This window comes from Sinocyclocheilus rhinocerous, unplaced genomic scaffold (genome assembly GCF_001515625.1).
Source record: "Sinocyclocheilus rhinocerous isolate Xijiao unplaced genomic scaffold, SAMN03320098_v1.1 scaffold558, whole genome shotgun sequence".
Lineage (NCBI taxonomy): Eukaryota > Metazoa > Chordata > Actinopteri > Cypriniformes > Cyprinidae > Sinocyclocheilus > Sinocyclocheilus rhinocerous.
In genome coordinates, this window is record NW_015634502.1 from 1,761,334 (window position 1) to 1,782,705 (window position 21,372).

Consider the following 21,372-nt stretch of genomic DNA (forward strand, 5'->3'; position numbering starts at 1 on the left):
CAGATGTTAGCAGCAGCTAGCATGAAATAAATGCAAGACTTTTCTCCTCTGAATGCTAACACTAATGTACTTAAATCTTTTTAAAACTAACACCCAAGAATCCATTGTGTTAACTATGTACATACAGGTTGTTCTTCCTTTTCTTCTAAAAGACTTCATGAAATAGTTTGGCATGTTTCTGTCCATTATTGAAACACTTCCTTTTGAAAAGGAAGTTGGGATGTATCAAATGGAAGATGAATAGAAGACAATTTGCTAGTCAGCAGCATGTGGTCTCAGGGGGCAGGAAATGATCATTCCAGAGAGAATTTGATTGGACAAAAATTTTGCAAGATGAGTCATCGTAATTTTTCCTCTGTTTTGCCCATTAGAGAAAGACTGTCATTTTTTAAATGTGTATATCTGCTCAAAGTGAAATTTATGAGAGCAGTAGCATATAGCACACATATAAACACACATGGTCTAAATATTACAACAAAACTCTAATTTTGAATAAATGAAGTGTTTTATATATTTTTTATTGTTTTTTTTTGGACATACTGTTGCACTATATCTAGTTCTTTTGTGAAATATCAGTAGTCAGGTTTTTGTGTCTATGAACCCTTACAGCAGTTTAGACTTAGACCTTCAGTTCTGTGCCAGCCTGGAAAATAAATCTTTTGTCTTTACAGCATAACAGCACGTAACATCTTCAGTGGGAGATTGTATACGAATAATCATGCACACTTACCCTCTGAGTGACATGCTGGGATCTCTGATCTCTCTAATGGATTTTGTACTTTCAGGTGAGTGATTTGTCATTTTTGCTTTCCTTTCTCCCCCAGCAGCACCATTATTGTACATTTCAGTATTGCACATTTCAATGTACTATTTTTTCTTCTGTTTTTGTTTACTAAATTTGACCTCCTTGAATTGATTTAATATATAAAAGTTTTATAACCTTTATGTGATACAATGTTATACTCAGGTGGCCAACGGGCATCATCAGATACAGCTAAAGTCACATTACAGCCGTGGCTGGTGGGACTGACAGCCGTTGTTGTTTTTCTCTTCACTGTCTTCGTCCTCCTCATCATGCAAAGACTCTTTTTCAAGAAAGACAAGTGAGTACTGACCTGAAATGTTTCAGGACAATATATGCTGTACATTACGTCATGATAATAAAATCTACATCGATCATAAAATACCTGATTCTTCTTTTTTACATAACTTTTGACAGTACAGTGAATTGTATTTAATGCTTGAAATGCTTGGTACACATTTTAGAGGTTCAAAATATCAGTAATACTTCTAGTTAAAGATCGTTTGATTAGTCATGATGGTGATGAGGAGTTTATGGTTCTTGAAACAATTACTGACATTTTATGACTTCGAGATACTGTCAAGGCCACGTTCAGACACCTGACATTCAAGATCAGCCAAGACACACCTAAAGGCATAATGAACAAATACATATCACATGTTTAAACATTAATGTAACACTTTGGCAACATATTTTTATTGTATACAATATATACACTACTGTTCAAATGTTTGGGTCAGTAAGATTTCTTATAAAGTAATACTAATGATACTAATAATATTAATGTATAATGTTACAAAAGATTTCTATTTCAAATAAATGCTTTTGAACTTTATATTCATCATAATAATCTTGAAAATAGTCAATCTATTTGTCAACACAGGAATAAATTACATTTTAAAATAGAAAACGGTTATTTTAAATTACAATAAAATGTTTACAATATTACTGTTTTTACCGAATTTCTGATTAAATAAATGCAACCTTGGTGTGCGTAAGAGACCCCCCCCCCACCCCACCCCCACCCTGAAGAAAAAAAAATCTTAAAATTCAGCTTTGCCATCATAGCAATAAATGATCATTTAAAATATATTAAAATTAAACAGCTCATTAATAATATTTCAAATAAAAGCAGACTTGATTAACCTAAGAGACTTCTTTCAAAACCGTAAAAAAAAATCTTGTCAACCCCAAACTTTTGAACAGTAGTGTGTACAAGATTTTTTTGCCAGTTTTAAAGTGCTTTCTACTTTGAATGCATGATCAATTAATAAATGATTAAACTAAAAACTTATCGATTTACCACCCCTTCCCATTTCTGAGTTAGTATGAGTTTTATTAATATTAAACTGTCCATCTGTCTATTAAACTGTCTATTATCTCCCCTTGCAGAGATAAGCTGGAAGAAAGGGATGAAGTGTCTGCATTTTATGACAACAAAGCTGCTGATTTGGAGGCAAATGAGGAGACCAAGCAGACCAGTTTCTAATGAGAAGAACAGATGATCACAGTCCTGCAGCACACAAGTCTTTCTCTCTGGAAATTATGCCACAATTTAGCACATTCTTATATAATTATATGGTAACGCTTTAGATTACAACCCGCAATGTACTGCGTAAGTTCCTTCAGAAGTTATATGCTGATTTAGTACTTAAGTAACATTTCTCGTTATGATAAATTTATATTTTTGTGTAAACTGTGATCATTTTTCAGGATTCTTTGATATGAACAGAGAACACAAAGAACAGCATTTAGTAGTTTTTTTTTTGCAACATTGTAAAAGTCTTTGCTGACACTTTGCTGAATAAAAGTATTAATTTCTTTTTAAAAAATCTTATTAACTCAAAACATTTGAACAGTAGTGAACCTGAAATATCATTTGAAAAAAATTAAAGTATGCATTTAAAAAATACTATACTGCATTAACTTCAACTAAAGCTAAAGTTGAGAAGCTGAATTTCAGCTAAATGTTTAAGCAACACCAAGATCATTGGTTCGATTCCCTGAGAATGCTTGAACTGATCAAATGTACTGTATAGTGTGAATGCAATGTAAGTTTCGTTGGATAAAATCATTTACCAAATGCATAAATATAAAATGTAAATTGCAATAAAAAAACTCACAACATAAACTTGTGCCTGTGAGAAGCGTGAGTCACGTTCATACTGCATTAGGCATGCCACTCTCACTCCAGAAATCTCTCTGTATAGCCGAGTGACCTGATTGTGATCTTATTGCAAAGAGGGGAGTCCTCGGGGAGTTGCAGTCCGTTGTTAAGACATCTGGACCCCATTACTGTTGCATGCTTTTACAAGGCCTTCACATCACGTACTGTAAATCGAAATATTCAATTCATAAGCACAGCTAGAGAGAAACTTCAATCACTTTGAACCTGCAAGTCTAAAGAGATATAATCAAAACAATCACAATTAAAATTTCTGCAGCGCTCAAAGTGCAGAACAAAGAATAGACCACCCTCAACCTGTACACACACACACACACACACACATATATATATATACAGTATATATAACCATTTCATGCTCTTATGAGTCTTCAGAGAAGGAATCGTGCACTGGAAAACATTACTTTAATATAAAAACTGACCATAAATAATAAGCCCACATACCATTTGACCCACTTTTTTATTTTATATATTTTTTTATTTTGAAATAAAAAACACAGTATTAGAGAAAATATGAGAGAAGTGATTTGTTTTACAGCAAGTAGACAATTGTTACTCTGTTTTACATCTTGGAGCCGACTGAATATTCAGTTCTTGAGTTATTTGAAATCATGCCAACTTTACTGTTTGAGCCCAAAATACTTTTTTTCCCATAAAACTGATCAAATCTGAATTTATAAGAATTTTAAAATGAAGAGATTTACATAATTTATTTTAATAGTATTTAAAAGCAATATTCTATAATTGAAAATTATAATTTTCAATATTATAATTGACTTAATGAGTATGTGGAGCGATCCTGGAGTAATGCTCACCAAGATAGATGCCGTAGAACAACATAAAAGAATAAACACAGCTGATCACCATATTAAAAGAAAACATTATAGAAAATCATTTAGCCAAAAGAAAAAAAGATCTAATGTTTTGTCTGTAATTATAATCCATATACATATAACCTTCTTTTCAAGTGGGCTTATAAAGAAGGGCGGCAATAATCCTTACTTTTCCTAATAAATCCACCTAGCTAAAACTCACTGAACCTGATATAAAAACGCATTAATTTAATTCATAGTGCTCAAAAGACATCCTTTCATGAACTTCACCCACTTACATCATTTTCATTGTGGGGACAAAGCAGGTAAAAGTAATTAAGTTAATGAATGAATGAATGAATGAATTAATGAATATAGGGACTATAAGGGACTAGACCAGGGCTGTCCAAACTCGGTCCTGGAGGGCCGGTGTCCTGCAGAGTTTAGCTCCAACCCTAATTAAACACACCTGAACCAGCTAATCAAGCTCTTACTAGGCATAGAAATTTCCAGTCAGGTGTGTTGAGGCAAGTTGGAGCTAAACTCTGCAGGACACCGGCCCTCCAGGACCGAGTTTGGACAGCCCTGGACTAGACTCTGCCTAAAAAGTCTCACAAGCTTGTTAAATTGACAAGAAATATTAAGCAGAAAAAACCTGAGACAGACTGAAAGAGAAAGTCCTTGCAGGTGCTCAGACAAAGAAAAGAGAATTACAGAGAGGTTTAGACTTCCTTAAGGTAAGATATACATACAGTTACAGACAGTCACTATGATAAGATTAAACATCCAGATAAATCAATTTACATTGACCGGTTGTGTTTGGTTTTTGTTGTTAAATTCTGAAAAATGTCAAAATATAAAAACCAATATATGTAAAAAAAAAAAAAAAAAAAAAAAAAAAAAAAAAAAAAAAAAAAAAATATATATATATATATATATATATATGTAATCCATATTTGTCCATTAAATAAATAAATAAATTGAAGCATTATAAGTCTCTGGACTTTTCATGTTTACAATTTAAAAAAGGTACTTAATTTACCCATTTTATGACCGAATTAGCCTTGACCCCTTGGTTGAAAATGAAATAAAATAAAAAAGTAAAGTAAAATGCATAAAATAAAATAAATAATAAAATGTGTGCACCCTTAAGATTCACCTTTCTATTAATTTCATATATTTTTCCTCAACAGATCTTCTTTTCAGATGATTATGAGCAAAACTGAATTGCTCTGTGGTAGCCTACCTATTAACATGTTTACAATAATAGCATGTTTACAGAACAGGGGCCCGTTCTTCGTACGTCGCTAACTCAGCTAGCTGGATTTGATTGTTGACGATTTGGCATGATCTTGGATTGTTTGGTTCTTCGAAGCTCATCCCGGAGTTGCTGTCATAGCAACAGGTCCGTAAGCTTAAACCTGATCAGGAGCAGGTTTATTTCATGTAAACAGGATTAGATTGCATCTTAATAAAATAAAAAGTCCAAAAATTTGTCAAGTTTTTCGTCAGGTGTTTTTTTTATTATATGATGTCATTACGTTGTTGTCTTGCCGCCAGCTAATCGCTGCATTGTTGATCGTGGTTTCGAGTATCGATACACAGCCCCTTTTAAACCAACCCATGAACGCGCAATTATCTCACATAACTCAATCCAGCCAGACTAATCAACAACAACAGGTGCGGTCGAAGAACCGAATTAGCCAGAGTCTGATTAGCGCGATGATATCATCTTGAATGTGACATTTCATCTTGGATGTAATAAGCGACGTACGAAGAACGGGCCCCAGGACAATTGTTTATCCCCTATATACCATGTTTACATCCGTGACCTCGACGTACCATATGTTTAGAGGCTTTGTGTTGGTACGTATGGCAGTGCTGGTGTCCTCATCATTCAGCCAACATCAGCTCAGCCTGTAATTAAAATGTTCCTTTAGAGACTCGTGAATCACGTGAATCGAGCTGAGTTTCCTCTTGCCGGCGAGCCGCAGTTCAGGCAGCTCCTGAGGCGAAGCTGTTTTCTTTGGAGTGGAGAACTGTAGTTTCAGACCGAGCTGGGGGAAGTCTGGTCCAGGCTTTGGGGAGCTGGGCTGTTAGCGGCGCACTCTATGACTAAAGATCATAAAAAATAGTCACACCGGGTACCACATCAAGGCTCTTTTGGTCTCTGCCTCTCGCTGACTTGTCGAATCACTTTAAATAAGATTGAATTTACATGTGTGTTTACATCTGTGTTGGAATAAATGTTGAACCATGAGGTCAATTAATTTCTGTGATCACTTTTGAAGCTTTACGTTTGTTAGCATAGACTGTAAAAAAGTCTGTAGTTTCTGTTACCTGTAGGTGACGATAAGCGACTATCTTTATGAGTGAGTCAGATTCATTTATTCAACCGATTCACTGATTCATTCAGGATTTGGGAAACAAGTGACTCTTTTGGTGAAGAAAAAGTACAAGTTTCTGAGTGTGTAGTAGAAGAGTAATCTGTCGCATAGTTACATACACCCTGTCACTGTAAAGTTGACACTGTAACGTCACAGTTAACATCCTACACATTTACTTTAATTGAACTTCCTACCACATCAGAGAGAAAAGAAGTAGCACGTTGATCAGCCAGCAATGGGTCTTTATGTGGAGAACTCTGCTCATATTTTCTGCATAATGATGCATTTAAAAGTTAACGCCCAGACGGATGTTTATAAAAGTTCACATTTTTGTTGCAGATAAAATATAACACAGCATTAAATAAATATTTTTTTTATCAGGTTAAATGTTGATTATTAGTAACATAAACCCCTTTATCTAAACCTCCGTCGGTCGCGCACATCTGCCATGTTTGTAGTTTTTAACGCTTTTTATTCGTGTTCGTAGTTCTTAACCTAATTCTTCACTAAAGTGCAACGAATTGTGGGCAATATTAACCATTAGAGTGTGTACGGATCCACACTTCAAAAATCTACCTGAAATAGTAGACCATCCGGGGACTTTTTGGCATACTCTGTTCAACAATGTATGCTTTGGGACACACTTATTCTAATCTTACATACTATTTAGGATGGATAGTATGAACATTCAGACGTAGGGTAAGTCTGTGCAGAACCAAAACAGGGCGCTTCCCATTTATTGGGCATTTTCAAACTGGGATAAGGTGTTTTTTTTAACTATCCAATCAGTTAAAGTATGAAAAAGTATGGAAGCCCTAAAATGCCATTCGTTATTATTTCTTTTATTTTTCTTTCTTGTTTTTCTCATGATCTCAACTGTTTTGTTGTGCCTAGACCACGATAAAACAATTAGTTATCTCAAGATCACGAGAAATCAAGAAATAAAAAATATAATGCTTCATGCTTTTTAGGATGAAGCATTTTGACAGAAGATAATTCTTGTAGCCCAGTCCAACCTCAAATCAGTTACTATTCCAGTATACAATTTCCGGTGGCGCCATTTTTAAATCACAGACCTGTCAAAACAAAATGACTAGCACATACTTTTTAAGTCTAACTAAAACAGAACAGTTAAGATATTTACAAAAACTAAAAATAGACGATAACGTGGAATTACCGGACCCCTTAAATCAGACATTGAGGCGACAACTTTTCACTCAGAACGTTAAACGTTTACCTGAAGGAATTACGTTAACGTATCCAGACGTGTATCACTATCTGGCTGAGACCGAGTGCGTCTACATGAGAGAAGCGGTAAAGGCATATAGTCTGGATGCCTACAATTACTTCCTTAGCGGAAAAGCATGTATTACTGATATTTAAGTAACCTTGTAACAATGCGGAATGAGGACTCAGAAAACCTTAAACTATGGGATCTCTATAGATCCCCAAAATATATATACTATAGTATTAGGCTATATCCTGAAATATACACATTTCAGGAGTACAGAAATTATGATTTAAAATCAGTAAAAGCTAGAAATGCATCTTATTTACAGGTAAAGCTTCATAATATAAAACTTCTTTCTATGTTCTAGACATTCTTGCACTCTGAGTGGAAGTAACGTTAGACTGCTTGGAACGTTTATAGATAAATAGCAAATTAACACAAATTAATCAAAAACGTTAAACAACTGGTAGTTTACCACAATCCGCTTACATTCATATACATGCGATCTCTCAGTGTCTTTCTGGGAATCGCCCGCAAATCAGGTAAAGAAGCTGAAAAATACCTATCCCGGTTTGAAAACGCCCGAAATTGGGAAACACATTTTTTGGTTCTGCAGAGACCGCATTCTCGCTGTATATGAAAGCGAATACTTTCCTACTATATAGCAGGCGAAAAACAGTCAGTGAAAAGAGTATTATCTTCTGGACACAGGAGGGTCGCCGTGATTTTGCCAAGTAAGACATGTTCCTGCAATCAAATCCTGGATCAACATTACTGTCCAAAAATATAGACCTAACCCAATCCCTTCCACTAAACCTAACCCTACCCATAATTTATTCCTAAAATCAGAGGGAACTGATAGGTGAATAATAAGGGTGTTGAAGCATCTAACCCTGATTGTAAGCCTAAAACTGACACTTCTTTCAAACTTATCCCTCAATTCTGATTGGTTGATTGGAATGTTGTTCCAGGATCAACAAGGATGTTGATCCAGGAACATGTTGTACTTGGTGAAATCACGCTCACCGCCTATAATATGTCTGGTTTATCTTCATACTACACACATTCATACTACTATATTCATACTTAACAGAAGGCATTTTTTAACAGTCATAAAGTAAAGATCAAAAGAAGTACCTACTCAGAGAATATGTGATAACGGATGCATTCATTCACTCAGTTGAATTGTTTAAAAAAGCCGATTCTTTAAGAACTTTTACTTTGCTTTCATAAATATTTTCTTTGGCGAGCAAAAATAGACAAAGTAACCTTCTAAAATATAAGTATAACTCAGTATTGAGCTCTTGTTTATTCAACTGTAATATAAACGTCCATACTGTATTTATCACTTTATATAGCTTTCTCTCTGTACATACACATATAAGGTGTGTATATTCAGTAATGTAAGGTGTTTTTGCGTAATTAAAACTAGGATGTAATTTGGGACAATTACATATTTTCATCCCTTGAATCAATTTAAGAACAAAATTATACAGGTTTGTCATCACTTTTGCGTTTCACGTTTCATGGAAATAGTGAAACTGAACAGGTACTTCTGGTTAGTGTCCGTTATGAAATTTGACTCCCATTCTTCAGTGAGCTCATGAGGGGCTCCTGGCGAGGTACACGTGAAGCTTTCAACAAGTGTTATTGCACTCATTCACCCCCTTCGTATGTTTAAAGAAAACGGACCTTGTGCTGGCTTGTGCTATTTTGAACCATTAAAATGAAATAAAACGACTTCCTTTCCAGAGCTGAAATTATACTTTTCCAAAAGCGGCTCCAGCAATATTGTATCTGGGGTATAATGGACTGAGGGATGATTAGAGTCAGGTGTGTTACGCTCCTCAGCCAAGTTGAACCGAAAACAAATCTCTAACCACAAGTGTTCAGCTCGCTCTTTCATTCTCTTTCTTCCATTTATCCTGTTCTATGCAGCTCGCGCTCACAGAATTAAAACTGTCATTTAAAATGTTTGGTGATCCAAAGTTTGTTCTGCATAGAAATGAGTCATTCTTTTCCTGCATAACCGATATTGTGTGCCGATTACAATGACAAAATCTATTATCTAAGATTTAGCATGAAAAATACAGCTAATGTAAGTAGAGTACAATGATGTGTGTTCACCGAGTTTACGCTCTTCAGTCATGTTTGTCTCTAGGTCAACCTTACATTTAGTTAAATCCAGTAGATTTATTTTAAAAGGCTTCTGGCTATTTGAAATGGAATCCATGTGCTAATTAACTAATTAGCGACAAATCTTTCAGCAAAATATCAATACCCAAAATGTTTCTTGCCACAAGACTCTTTTAACGCATCATTATAATAAGAAATAAGATATCATGACATGTCCAGCAACATCTTTCCTCTCTCTGGCTCTGTAATAGTGATGGCGAAAGAGCTTAGCTGAGCTAAAATTAGATCATCCTCAGGCACGAGGCCTGTCTTCGCCCGGGGCCACATTTGAGGGATGTGAACAGCGAATAAACATCCAACACACACAAAGCAATGATATCACACTTCCAAAAGACACACATGACCGATAATCAAGATCATTCTACAGAAACATTCAAGACTGCCAAGTAACTTGAGCAGACTGTGTGTCTAATTGGTTTGAAAAGAAAAACACAGTCACCTCATTTCTGAGTTGTAGCATAGCTTTGTTTATTTTTTTTACATTTCATTTTCTTTATTTTTTTGCATAGGGAAACTTACTTCCAGTACTGTATTCATGAGCGTTTCTTTTTCTTTTTTTTTTGCGAACAGCGATGGCTGAATACAATGTTATAATGAAATATTGTTAAAGCTGTAATTTCCCCCTCACACCAGTTCAAAAACACATGGCAAATTTAGTTTGTTGTGCATGAGAAAAACACATTTTTCCCCATCCGTTTCAAAACCGACATACCGACTTTTGCTGATAGATTACAATTTAGCGAGGTTCTTAAGAGAAACAGAGACAAATAACGAAAATCAGATGCTTTCCAAAAGAACATGGATGCATGTCATCAGGCCAGTTGTGAATATGTCTGAACTAAATGTCCACATGCCCCTTCCTGGTGTGAAGTGTGTTTATCTGTGCAGCAAGCAAGCGTTTAATGAGTAACTACTATGGTAATATTTGTAAAGAATAATGTGATTAAAAAAAGAGGAAGGAAAAACCAACAAAAACCTTTAAATTTAACACTGCATTAGAATGCTCTCTGAAAAACATTTCAACCTTCGTCCTTTCAACTCAAACCGTCCAAACATAGAGAAAACAGCATGCTTAAAAACAAACAAAACAACAAAGATAGCAATATTCATAGAAATTAAACCTTAATTCAGAATAAAAACAAACCGAATAAAACAAAACAATTGTTCTAATGGGAGAGAGGGCACTTTTTAGTGACTGTTTTGGGGGTCTCTAACGTTCGGGAGTAGGCGGTATGTCAGGGTGTTTTTGGCAATTCATTTGTGAAAGACGTATCAAAATATTGCATAAATGGCAAAGCCCACGAATGGCTTTTCTCTCCTTTGAACGAATACGCTTTCTTCACCCCTTTTGAGCCATTTTAACCTTAGGGCCAGATTTTAAAAAGCCCTTAGCACATACTAGCATTCTTAGCATCGCCAGACTGTACTGACCTCAATGTCAATATGTTGCGGCACTCCGAGGTTGTGTTATTGAGAGGCTTTGGCAAATCTGGCCCCTTGGTTGGATAATAACAAGCAAAAAACATTTGAGTGTCAAAAAACAAAAGGTGTATCCAATCCAGACCAACACTGCAGAGATGATGCCAACAGGACAGAGAAAACCCACGTAACAGCTCATGGTTTACAGAGAACACATGGGTGAAGAAAAGAAACCAAAGCAAAGCAGTAAAATGACAGGCACTGCATGTTAAAATTGTGTTTTAACCCATTTTGTATTTATTACAGTGTTTATATCCATGTATATACCTTCGATTTGAACTGCTGGTTTGCTAAGAGTCAAAAAGGGAGTGTAAAAATAATAAGCCATTCGACAAAAATTATACTCTAAAAAATGCTGGGTTAAATACAACCAAGTGCTGGGTAAAATAGGGACAAACCCAGCGATTGGGCTGTTTTGACCCAGCGGTTGGGTTACTACCCAGAAGGTTCCTTCTGGGTAGTAACCCAACCGCTGGGTCAAAACAGCCCAATCGCTGGGTTTGTCCCTATTTTACCCAGCACTGGGTTGTATTTAACCCTGCATTTTTTAGAGTGTAAGGATGGGTCTTCCATCATATTCATCTGCTATAGAACTGTACCCCAGAAACAGTGTGCCACCATCAACGCTGCAGTAAAATGTCATCAAAGTTCAGATTAAAACCATCCATCACCCCCACAGCTCAATCAGCAACATGAGTATCTGAAACAGTGTTTGAGAAGTTTGAATTGCGTACTTTAAATGGGATAATGTCAGTATAACCAATGACCTCTCCTATGCACAAATGCACTCTCAGGAGCATATTGTTTCAGACCTGGGCAAAGACCAGAGGCAAAGAATTTTATAATGCTACATTCACATCATGTCAGAATTACCGTTCAAAAGTTTGGGCTCGGTAAGATTTTTTAAAAATGTTTTTTAAAGAAGTCTCTTATGCGCACCAAAATTGCATTTAGCTTATCAAAAATACAGTAAAAATGTAATATTGTGAAAAATAATATTACAATTCAGAATAGCTTTTCTATTTTAAGACATTTCCAAATTGAATTTTTTTGTTATACATTTTTCAGGATTCTTTAAAGTTTATAAAGCTCAAAAGAAACGTCTTTACTGTCACTTTTGATCAATTTAATGCATCCTTATGGAATTATTAAAAAAAATACTGACCCCAAACTTTTGAACAAGAGTATATATATATATATATCAAGGTACATTATATTTTATTACAGGTTTCTTTTCTTTGTTTATATATTTTGCAAGAGCATGAAGATGTGATTTGACTTAGTGATTAGGTATTTCGTGAACATCTCATATTGGAATCTCTACATGTTAATTCTGACCAGAAGTAAATGCAGTATTAAACTAACAGTCTTTTTTCACTATATTTGAGTATTATAATGGTAGGTTTAGCCCAGCTTAGACGGCTTAGTCCTTAACATTAGAAAGACGTTTCTGCACAAAGATTTCAGTATAAAGCCTGAATTAGTTGCATAGATGCTATTCAGATTTTTACACAAGTACAATTTCCAGATCTTTAGTGTATTACTGCTAGTTTGATTTCAAACCGAGCAGCTTGATTGATCTGTTATTATGGGTTTCAAACTGGTGCAGACTAACATAACTGCACATCATCAATTTCAGATTCACCAGTTGCTGCCAGTATCAAGCATGTCACATGTCAATTCATCAACTTTGGAGAACTATGACATACATCCTGCCAAGTGTCACAACATCGAAAATGAAAGGAAGGAAAGAATAGATATTGCGTTCCAGTGCCTCAGCCCTGAAGAGGTTATCCAGCCCTTACTGAGCGGAGACAAAACAACAATCTGTCCGCATGCTCACGGTTCTATCTACCTTGACCATGCAAAGTTCATGGTATTGCAAGGTTTACATTACACAAACCGCAAAAGGAAACGGTACAATGTGAAACAGTCATGCTTGTCTAATTCTCTCACGTATGCCTGAGTAGGGTCTCCTCACATCCTGTTTATGCCAGTGGGTGAACAGGGAAATTGGACCTGGGAAATTTACATTCTATTCAGCATAATTACATGTGTCGATGACTAATTAAAGTGCATGGACCTCAGAATTAAACAATATTTTCAGTGATGCACATTCTGCCAATTCTGAATAAATACAGGCATGAGTAGGCTGATCTTACAAAACCAGGGGGAAGATCACACACAGTAAACCCACATCCAACAGCTTGATGCTGAATCCAGGAAGGCACTCAGAAGAGTGAGGTCTAAAGTCCTGCTAGTTATGTTAGCCTGTACACACACACTCCATAAAACTATCAATGGGCTGAGGTAAACCATGCCACTGATTGTCCAGATTTGGTTTAAAAAAATGCACACACAAAAAAAATCTTTAATCTGTATTTTTATGTTTCTCAAGTAAAAAGACCTAAACATCCCTAATTTATTACAGATCCTTTAGAAGGAGCTTTCAAATTTTTTTGTGGCTTGACCACAAGCTTTATCATGCAAAAAGACATTTTATATACATTTGTCTTTTTCCTCATTCTACTGGATATATGGTAAGCATTTATACACAAGATAACTGTGTTCAAAATGTAACATTTCAACAACACGCATTAAAAATTATAATATATTAAAAATATTAGTCAAGGGTTTCAAAACCAAACAGTAAGATAATGTTTTTTTACATGCATTAGCTCAAATGCATTATTCATGTCATAGCAAGTTCAATCATCACCTGTGGCCACTTTAAAAAGCACACATCGGGGCAACATTCTGCTCTTGAAGTGTTTCAAATTCTCAGCCGCGTGTAGCCAATTTTATCATATACAAAAAGCAAACGAAGACGGCATGCTCACAGAGCTCACCACAGAGCCGCTGCGCTGGCGAAACTACGATCAGACCCCTGTTCTACTGAGCCCACCGTCGCAACCTGGCCAGAGGGTTGACAGCTTTAGAAAGATGAAAATGGAGCAGTGCAAATCTTCACAGGACAGGCGGCGGGTCATGCGAGTCTGACCGGGGCGATTCGTCGGAGCTTCAGGTCATTTACAACTATAACATCTGCCATTTCTGCTTCAAAACCACTCTAAAATAATCCAACTGGGCCTCACTCTCCGAGGCAGACCCCCGTCCTGTCGCCTGTCCTGTTAAACACAAGGAAAATTGCTTGCTGAATGATGCTAGCACTTCTGCAAAGGGTTTGGATCATGGTACAGATGGAATGCCGTTCTGCTATAGCACTCCGATTCGGCCAGGGTGGACAACAGCGGGCTCACAAATCATCCACGACCAAGATCTTACCACGGGCATGATGTAAACAAAATCTCTTGTTCTTTCTCATTCGACTTAAACTTTTAAATAACTACCAGCACTGCAATACCCATTGCAGAAACAATACTGTACACTGCATCACAAACTACAACATGGCCTCTCCTGACCCAGCTCCAGAAATACACAATATCTTCTCCTCTGCAATATACTCCCCTGACACTACACACTACGAATTATAAATTATCTCCTACCATCTAATTTTATTTTTTTTAAAAAGAAGACGACGACAAAGCATCCTGGTTTATTAATTCATTTTCATAAGACACAAAGTCAGCAGTTCAATGGTTTCTTGCTGTTCTTGTGTAAGTACATTGAATTGGATAAATACTTTTCAACTACTCTCTATGAAAGCATTCTACAATTAATGTATAGACATATGCAAGGGACTCGAATAGTAAAACAACTTATTAAAATAATTAACTAATTAAAGTAATCATTTATGGTCACACATCACTACATTGCAGCCAGTGTTGAGCCCTCACAAAGGGGTTAAAGGGACAGTTCACATTTTCTTAATGTTAAAAGAAAATGTTTTAAAGTTCAAAACTTGTATGACTTCCTTTATTTTTTCTGTGGATCTGATCCGTTCTGCTATAGCACTCCGATTCGGCCAGGGTGGACAACAGCGGGCTCACAAATCATCCACGACCAAGATCTTACCACGGGCATGATGTAAACAAAATCTCTTGTTCTTTCTCATTCGACTTAAACTTTTAAATAGCTACCAGCACTGCAATACCCATTGCAGAAACAATACTGTACACTGCATCACAAACTACAACATGGCCTCTCCTGACCCAGCTCCAGAAATACACAATATCTTCTCCTCTGCAATATACTCCCCTGACACTACACACTACGAATTATAAATTATCTCCTACCATCTAATTTTATTTTTTTTTTAAAGAAGACGACGACAAAGCATCCTGGTTTATTAATTCATTTTCATAAGACACGAAGTCAGCAGTTCAATGGTTTCTTGCTGTTCTTGTGTAAGTACATTGAACATTTTAATTTTTGGGTGAACTATCCCTTTAACAAATGCCTGGGTTTTCTGAAATAATGAAATGTAAAGTTGACCCTTTGATATAAAGCAAAAATCTCTCTGTGGGGATGTAAAGTCTTGCTGATTGCAAAATAATTTGCTAAGTGCTCAGTTGCTGAATTTAAACCTGACCAAAACTAATTCATGGGTTTATAGAGGATGGCCATCTAATTTTCATGATGTCCATCTCTGGCCGCTCCTCTTCACATCCATAATGGGTATGAATTCATTTAAACACATGATAACATACAATCTAAACCATCTAATTTTATTTTTTTTTTAAAGAAGACGACGACAAAGCATCCTGGTTTATTAATTCATTTTCATAAGACACGAAGTCAGCAGTTCAATGGTTTCTTGCTGTTCTTGTGTAAGTACATTGAATTGGATAAATACTTTTCAACTACTCTCTATGAAAGCATTCTACAATTAATGTATAGACATATGCAAGGGACTCGAATAGTAAAACAACTTATTAAAATAATTAACTAATTAAAGTAATCATTTATGGTCACACATCACTACATTGCAGCCAGTGTTGAGCCCTCACAAAGGGGTTAAAGGGACAGTTCACATTTTCTTAATGTTAAAAGAAAATGTTTTAAAGTTCAAAACTTGTATGACTTCCTTTATTTTTTCTGTGGATCTGATATTTTTTGAAAATTATTCAATTGTTTTTGTCAATACAGTGAAAGTCAATGGGGTCCAAAACAACACTGGACTCTACTGACTTTCACTGTACGGACAACAAAACATATAAACATTTTTCAAAATATCTTCTTTTGTGCTCCACAGAAAAAGTAAAGAACGTCATAAAAGTTTGGAAAAACATGAGGGAGAATAAATAATGGTGTGGAAACAATTTACACGAACACATTTAATTAAATGTGTTCGTGTAATATATATATATATAATTATTTATTCTCCCTCATGTTTTTCCAAACTTTTATGACGTTCTTTACTTTTTCTGTGGAGCACAAAAGAAGATATTTTGAAAAATGTTTATATGTTTTGTTGTCCGTACAGTGAAAGTCAGTAGAGTCCAGTGTTGTTTTGGACCCCATTGACTTTCACTGTATTGACAAAAACAATTGAATAATTTTCAAAAAATATCAGATCCACAGAAAAAATAAAGGAAGTCATACAAGTTTTGAACTTTAAAACATTTTCTTTTAACATTAAGAAAATGTGAACTGTCCCTTTAACCCCTTTGTGAGGGCTCAACACTGGCTGCAATGTAGTGATGTGTGACCATAAATGATTACTTTAATTAGTTAATTATTTTAATAAGTTGTTTTACTATTCGAGTCCCTTGCATATGTCTATACATTAATTGTAGAATGCTTTCATAGAGAGTAGTTGAAAAGTATTTATCCAATTCAATGTACTTACACAAGAACAGCAAGAAACCATTGAACTGCTGACTTCGTGTCTTATGAAAATGAATTAATAAACCAGGATGCTTTGTCGTCGTCTTCTTTAAAAAAAAAATAAAATTAGATGGTAGGAGATAATTTATAATTCGTAGTGTGTAGTGTCAGGGGAGTATATTGCAGAGGAGAAGATATTGTGTATTTCTGGAGCTGGGTCAGGAGAGGCCATGTTGTAGTTTGTGATGCAGTGTACAGTATTGTTTCTGCAATGGGTATTGCAGTGCTGGTAGCTATTTAAAAGTTTAAGTCGAATGAGAAAGAACAAGAGATTTTGTTTACATCATGCCCGTGGTAAGATCTTGGTCGTGGATGATTTGTGAGCCCGCTGTTGTCCACCCTGGCCGAATCGGCCTGGGTTTTCTGAAATAATGAAATGTAAAGTTGACCCTTTGATATAAAGCAAAAATCTCTCTGTGGGGATGTAAAGTCTTGCTGATTGCAAAATAATTTGCTAAGTGCTCAGTTGTTGAATTTAAACCTGACCAAAACTAATTCATGGGTTTATAGAGGATGGCCATCTAATTTTCATGATGTCCATCTCTGGCCGCTCCTCTTCACATCCATAATGGGTATGAATTCATTTAAACACATGATAACATACAATCTAAACAATTTAAGAGAAACTTAACATCAAAACGGAATATGAAGAGAGCTGGTACTGCATCTTTCACAGATTGTTACTTTCTCATTACATGAACGGAAGAGGGAAATAAAACGGTAAGAAAATAATGCAGGGAAGATTTCATGCCAACTACAGTGCTTTTAGAAGAGGAAGAGGGTCAAAAAAAAGCCTCTCTCACCCATCCAAAACTACAGCTATCAGGTAACCTGTTAGTCTTCTTCTCATAATGACAGGCAATCAAACATGCAGCATTATTTTCCTTTGTGACACTGGTTACATCAAATAAAGAAAAAATTTATCGACTCTTTTAAAATTACGCATTATCGTTCTTAACTAAAGGCAAGGCACATAATATGTTTTATAAAATATCGTGCAAAGTAGAAGAGGGATCGTTGGATAAAAGTCAAACCAATGTAGTACAAAGGTAAAATCCATCTGTGTCATTGGCTCTTTGCTCAAAGGGGGTTATATTAAGGAGGAGTTGGGGAGCATTTTGCTTCAGAGCTAATACTAAGATTATCTGCCATGCGCCCATGTCAGCGATACGGTGGTCATTTGAGCTCAATTCTCATGATTTTTCTTTTGAAAGCACCATGCACAGTTATATATAATTCATATATAGAGATTTCCATATAATTTTCATATCAGCACCATTAAAACAAGTCATGTCGTATGTATTCTGGGCCTTACTATGGTCAACTCAATAGAATGTCTATGCAAAGCCATTATAAAAGGTTAGCTAAAGCAACCAGAGTTTGTGGATATTATATAATATCGGTGTGTGTGTGTTTGTGAGGGTACCTAGTAAAGCTCTGATATGTGCTGATTTTGTCATGTTCTGGCAGATTATAAGGGTGTGTGTGTGTGTGTTTTGTTCAGCCGTCTGCGTTTCCTGTGGCTAAGCATTAGCCCATGCAGCTGATGAGGGGCTTGGGGGCTTGTTAGGCCTTTTAAAATATCTCACTGGGCATAAAAACAACCCCTCGAACTCCTACAACAACAACCCACAGCAGATGAAGCAAAACGTCCAAGGTTAAAAAAAAAAAAAAATAATTCAAATGAAAATCTCGCAATGTCTCAGGCACTTTTCATGGCTTTGTGATTTGGGTCCGGTAGCGTTGTAGATTAAGCCCTGATGTTATTTCATTAGTACAAATCAACACATCTCAGAGTGCAGAATAACCCATTTCTGAGGCAACCAACCAGAGACATGCTGGTCGTAGGCGTCCACCTCCCAATGTACTCTGGGATGGGCAGCATAGCCACTCACTTCCATTTGTATTTTCGTCGTAGGGCATTACAGCCCGTCTCACATCAGACATCCAAATCATTGACATTCCTATGGATTTAAGTGTATAATCTGCTTCATAGTCATAGTTTCTTGCATTAGAAATGTGGGAAAAAAAGAAAGCATGTTTTTTTTCTTCTATAAAAGTAATCACATAAACATGGACACATTTACATAGAAAATGTTGGATTGTTCTGATCAGCTTCTTAGCTACTAGGAAACCAACCCTCATCTATCGCGAGATCAGAACATGACAAAAATAATCGACTCGCAGCATTCCATATGATTAGGCCGAACAGGAATTTGAAAAAGAGAAAAAATAAAAATTTTAAGTAGTGCAATGCCTGTAATTTCCAATGAATTTAAACAAATTCCACATAGAGAACAAAAAATTATATCCTCTACACCCAATACTGTCTAAGTAATGACAGAACTATATTTCAACTCCCTTTGTCACTATGTGGAAAAATCCACGTATCTACATGAATCAAAACCCCCTAATCTGTGAACTCACAGAGATGAATAAGGGACTACCAATGTTTATGACACGCACAAACACACGGATGCACACGCACACACACTTACAGCAGGGTCCAGGGAATGAGGGGCTTTCATATTGCGAAGAGAGAAAGGTGCTAATTCCCCCCTGCTATTTCCTGGCTCATCCTATGAAGGCTGCTTCACAGCTCACACACACCTCATGTAGCCTTTAACAGTACATGCCATTGCCTCAAGATAGGTGTGTTTACATGTAAGTGTGTGCGCATGTGTGTATAGACGCTGACTGTGATGTATAATGTCACTGAGGTACCACTAATATTCCTCTGATGTACAAAAAACATGACAGGCTTCCACCAAAAAGTGGACTCCGTTAAAAACGGTGGAGAATGCAATTTAGAAAACATCACCCTCTGAATGAAACCAAGGACGCAGATACATGATTGTCAATAAAACTGGATGAAAAGTAGCCTTTTCGTTTCGTTTCTTTTCTTTTTCCAAAATGTCATGTGAACAGAAGCATCGACCTTTTCCTTGTCGTGTTGCCTTGCGCACTTAAAAAAAGAATAAAAACAGACCGCGCTCACCTCCAAACCTGTGGCAAAATGCTAGCAGAAAAACCCTTTCATTGGGGTTTCTCTTCCCTGTTCGTTAAGAAAATAAAGGATACTTATTTTGCATATAGGAGGAAGCAGCACCTGTAGCAGAAGGAGGGGATTGAGGAGAGGCATTCCAGGAGGCAGAGTGGGCCTTTTCGACACGTCCGTCAATATACGTCATAGTTTGGGCTGCCCTCCCAGAAAAACAAAAACAAAAAAAATCCTCCTCTTTTGTCTCCTTTTCTTCTGTTCCATCTATGGCCATTCTCTCACGCTCTTATCCGTTTCCATTGTCTTTTCAAAAAAAAAAAAAGTGTATTGAAGCATCTTATACTGTACGTTGTTATGCATATATAAATATGTGTGCACATATATCTATACACACATTTTGTGTATATATATATATATATGTGTGTGTGTGTGTATATATACAAATACTGCATATATATCTGATTTTTCCCTCTAGCATCTCGTTCACAACTTTTTTCCTTGTAAATTCCACCAAAAATTGATTTTTCAAATCCATGTCTGTGCCTCCTCGGGTTCGTCTGCGTGTGTGTGATGATCAGTTCCCCAGATACCAGGACTGCAAGAGAGAGAAAGAGAGAGAATCAAAATCACCAAGACATCTGTACAAACACAAGTAACACAACAGGAGGAGTGCTATGGGATATCCAGCTAAATCAGATAAAAACTCATCGGAACCCGACTGCAGTCTAGTCGAGATGGGTCAGCTTCATCTAAATTGAATGCACAGGGCGATTTATATGGGTTTTCTTAAACAATGGGCACCTTTGGCTTTGTACAGTTTTAGAAAAATAAACTTTCTTAAAACACTTTTCACACTAGCGTTTGTCTACTAACAATGTTCAACACAGGACAAACATTCATCACAAACATTCATTCATCGTTCTGTCATTTTGCCATTTTTCTCAGACCACATAAACATTTTCACCACAATGTCATTTCCATCACATCTCAAATTGTGTACTGTTATAGCATTTTGTGGTTGAAATTACATTTCTGAAATAAAAAGGCCAACTACTTTTGACTTGCTATGACTTATTTCATAGCCAACAGTCGTTTCACTTTTCATGTATCCTAATGCATAATTTGACAACTTTATAATTTGATTAGAAATGATACACAATAAAAATATTCTGTTCACAAGTGATATTTACACAACCATCTAAGTCTTTTTTTAAAGAAATTAATACTTTTGTTCATCAAGGATGCATTAAATTGATCAAAATGAAGGTAAAGACTTTTACATCGTTAAACATTTTTCAAGAATTTCAAATAAATGCTATTCCATTGAACTTCATGACGGTTTTGCACAAAAATGTAAAGAAGTGCAACTGTTTTCAACATTGATAATAAGAAATGTTTCTATCAATGTATTAGAACGATTTCTGAAGGATCATGTGACACTGTAGACTGGAGTAATGGCTGCTGAAAATTCAGCTTTACCATCACAAGA

At 36.0% G+C, this 21,372-nt stretch overlaps 1 protein-coding gene across 5 annotated transcripts in view; it reads right to left on the bottom strand.

Annotated features, from left to right (window-relative positions):
* Positions 1-17,341: 17,341 nt before the first annotated feature.
* The window catches only part of LOC107745803 (nuclear factor 1 C-type-like), a 113,286-nt gene continuing 109,255 nt past the window's right edge, over positions 17,342-21,372 (bottom strand). For all 5 annotated transcript variants that reach the window (XM_016559801.1, XM_016559802.1, XM_016559800.1 and 2 more), the window contains one exon: positions 17,342-20,478. In XM_016559801.1, the coding sequence (XP_016415287.1) occupies positions 20,458-20,478 (21 nt within the window). In that variant the 3' untranslated portion in view covers positions 17,342-20,457. The remainder of the gene's footprint in view (positions 20,479-21,372) is intronic.